This window comes from Suricata suricatta, unplaced genomic scaffold (assembly GCF_006229205.1).
Source record: "Suricata suricatta isolate VVHF042 unplaced genomic scaffold, meerkat_22Aug2017_6uvM2_HiC HiC_scaffold_44839, whole genome shotgun sequence".
Classification (NCBI taxonomy): Eukaryota; Metazoa; Chordata; class Mammalia; order Carnivora; family Herpestidae; genus Suricata; species Suricata suricatta.
The window spans coordinates 1-636 of record NW_021892478.1 but is presented as its reverse complement, the minus strand read 5'-3'; the positions used below and the strand labels follow the sequence as shown (position 1 = coordinate 636).

At 48.1% G+C, this 636-nt stretch overlaps 1 protein-coding gene across 1 annotated transcript; it reads right to left on the bottom strand.

Annotated features, from left to right (window-relative positions):
* Nucleotides 1-3: 3 nt before the first annotated feature.
* On the bottom strand, nt 4-525 carry LOC115285138 (olfactory receptor 4N5-like; the record flags this gene model as incomplete). Its single annotated transcript, XM_029931505.1, has 1 exon — nt 4-525. A coding segment is annotated over exon 1 (522 nt), but the record flags the coding sequence as incomplete, so codon positions are not given.
* Nucleotides 526-636: the final 111 nt, after the last annotated feature.

Below are 636 nucleotides of genomic sequence, written 5' to 3'. Positions count from 1 at the left end.
ATCCAGCTGGTTTGGGCCACAGAAGGGCAAGTGGAGGATGAGGGCCACTTGTACAATGGAATGAGTAAAGCCCCCAAGCCACAGAGCCAACAGCAAGGCATAGCAGGCTCTAGGGTTCATGACAGTGGAATAGCGTAGAGGATGACAAATGGCGATGTAGCGGTCAAAGGCCATCACAACAAGAAGGAACATCTCCCCTGCCCCAAGAAAGTGCAAGAAAAAGAGCTGAGTGATGCATCCTCTGTAGGAGATTATTTTCTTCTCAGAGAGGAAGTCCACCAGCATCCTGGGAGCCACAATGAAGGAGTAGGATGCATCCAGGAAAGCCAAGTTGCCTAGAAAGAAGTAGAGGGGGGCTGTGAGGCCAGGGTCTGATCTGATGGTGAGGATGATGAGGAAATTTCCAGGGAGGATGATGAGGTAGAAAACTAAGACTAGCACAAAGACCAGGAGTTGAGCATGCTGAGACTGGGTCAGACCAAGGAGGATGAATTCTGTCACCACTGTGCTGTTCTCTGTCTCCATCTCTCCTCTGTCTGCAGAATAACAAGGAACAAAGTGTGATCTTATAACCACCTTTTCATCTACTCCATAGCTCTTCTCAGATAAAAACATTTACACTTCCAACACTTGTCT